The sequence below is a fragment of the Nicotiana tomentosiformis genome, chromosome 11 (assembly GCF_000390325.3).
Source record: "Nicotiana tomentosiformis chromosome 11, ASM39032v3, whole genome shotgun sequence".
Taxonomy (NCBI): domain Eukaryota; kingdom Viridiplantae; phylum Streptophyta; class Magnoliopsida; order Solanales; family Solanaceae; genus Nicotiana; species Nicotiana tomentosiformis.
The window spans coordinates 73,993,094-73,995,208 of NC_090822.1; the positions used below are offsets into that span (position 1 = coordinate 73,993,094).

The 2,115-nt window shown below is 33.0% G+C and overlaps 1 protein-coding gene across 1 annotated transcript; it reads left to right on the forward strand.

The window, feature by feature from the left end:
• The first annotated feature begins 1,035 nt into the window (after nt 1-1,035).
• On the forward strand, nt 1,036-1,855 carry LOC104105381 (uncharacterized). The gene has a single exon (XM_009613664.2). It carries the CDS (start codon nt 1,112-1,114, stop codon nt 1,688-1,690), a length of 579 nt encoding a protein of 192 aa, XP_009611959.1. The 5' UTR covers nt 1,036-1,111; the 3' UTR covers nt 1,691-1,855.
• Nucleotides 1,856-2,115: the final 260 nt, after the last annotated feature.

A 2,115-nucleotide genomic window follows, 5' to 3' on the forward strand; every position in this document is an offset into this window, starting at 1 on the left:
TTTTTTTTTTTTTTTTTGTCTCGGCTATATTTGTGGTTTAATTATTTAGTGCATGGATTTTTATAGGGTTGGCAATTCGAGCCCAAATCCATTTGATCTATCCAGTTCGTTCAAAGTTGGGTTGGTCATTGACCCACTTATTTGTTGAACTCAACTTATCTTGACTCAACCAATTTGAGCTCATCTAAGGTTCAGTTGGTTTTTAGCCAAATGGAATAATGAGTAACTTTGCTAAAATATCTTTAAAATAACTTTTTTTTATTTGATATGTTATATATGACCATAGCAAAAGAAAAAAAGTCTTTTGATAATTAACCAGTTCATAAGAAAATAATACTCCCTCCGTTTCAATTTATGTGAACTCATTTGATTGAGCACGGAGTTTAAGAAAAAAGAGAAGACTTTTGAACTTGTGGTGTAAAATAAGGCACATATATTTTGTGTGGTTATAAATAATTGCATAAAGGTAAATTGTTTCCAAATAAAGAAAAATATTATTTTTTTTGACATGAACTAATAAGAAATAAGTTGACATAAATTGAAACGGAGAAAGTACATATTATTAAAGCTGGGTAAAAGTTGGTCGGATTGGGCTGGTATGATCGTTACACCTCTTCCTAGGAAGCCTGCCAATTCTGGACCAGCTTCAACAAATCCCTCCGTTGTGGCGTTATAGGTTTGTGTAGCTTAACCTTTTTAAGATAATACCAAATGTGTAAAACACATTTGAAGTGGGACATTGCAAAAGCTGAATATGTGGCTATGCTATTTGACCATACGTTTTTTTACATCAAACGCCCAGAGCCAACTCGTGTGCCCTAGTCTACATTACTATTTTATTTCATTAGTACGACATTACTTGGGAGTTAACCTCCCTTGCAAGAATTTGGATGTCAACTAAAATCCTCAAAGAAGCTTCTGCGGAATTGTTTATGAATTGACTATTCTCGTTTGGATCAAAATATTCCAAATTGACTATGTACTTAAATAAGCTATAATTCATCCTTTTTTCCTCGGTTGAATCCCACACTAAAAGTCGACCAAAACAACATTCATATTTCATTCCCTGTCCAAACAATCCTGAATTCGTATATCCCAATTTTCTATCAACATGTTCAAACGGTTAATCTGTGGAAATTTTCATCATCATCTCAAAGACAATGATATTGATGAAACTAATTTGTTGAGTCCTTCCTCAACTACCAAAAACACCAAGAGGAAGTTCTTGTCAAGAACCAGAAAAAAGAGAAACCCATATGCAAACAGGGGCCTTGATAAGTTTTCTGCACTTTTGGCTGATCTGGAGGAAAAGAAACAAAAGATTTACACCCAAATGGGCTTGGACAGTGATGATATCTCTTTGGTTCGTTTTGTTTTTTCTAATTCCAATGAATGCAAGACCATTGTAATTGTCAAGAAAAGACAAACCACAAATGATACTCAAAAGACACTGAACAATTCAAAGGAAATAGCAAATGAAGATCAAGAACCTAAAGCAGAATCCAAGAGAACGTTGCCTCAATATAATTACTTGCTAATGACAATGATATTGATATTGATTTTATTAGCTATTTATGGAAGGTCTTTTGCAATATTGTGTACTTCAATTGGGTGGTACTTAGTTCCCTCCTTTAGAGGGATCTCAAGCTCAAAGCACAATTTTAAGACCAAAAAGGAAGGAGGAATGTGAACGCGAAAACTTTTACAAGTGAAGGATCAATTTTAATTAACAGTGGATAAGTTACCCCCTGGTGAAGATCATTTTAAGTTAATTTTCTTGTACATTCTTTTGTTCCACTTCTGAATTTTGACTCTTTTTTTTTTCTAAACTAAAGATTGTAAATTCTTTTATTAATATGTAGATGTTGTTATTGTTGAGGTTTTATTTTAAGATGAATATTCTTAATTATTTTAAGATGAATATTCTTAAAATGAGGATGAATGGGAAATGGAGGGAAAATAAAATTTTGAGTAAAATTTTAAGTTTTCCCTCTTAACAATGAGACATTGTCCCATATTGGAAGAGGAAGACATTTTTGGTGGGTATATATATAATTGCTCTTCTTGTAGCTCTTAAAGAGTTAAGAAGAAAGCAAGCCTCGCGCCGTCGTCGTC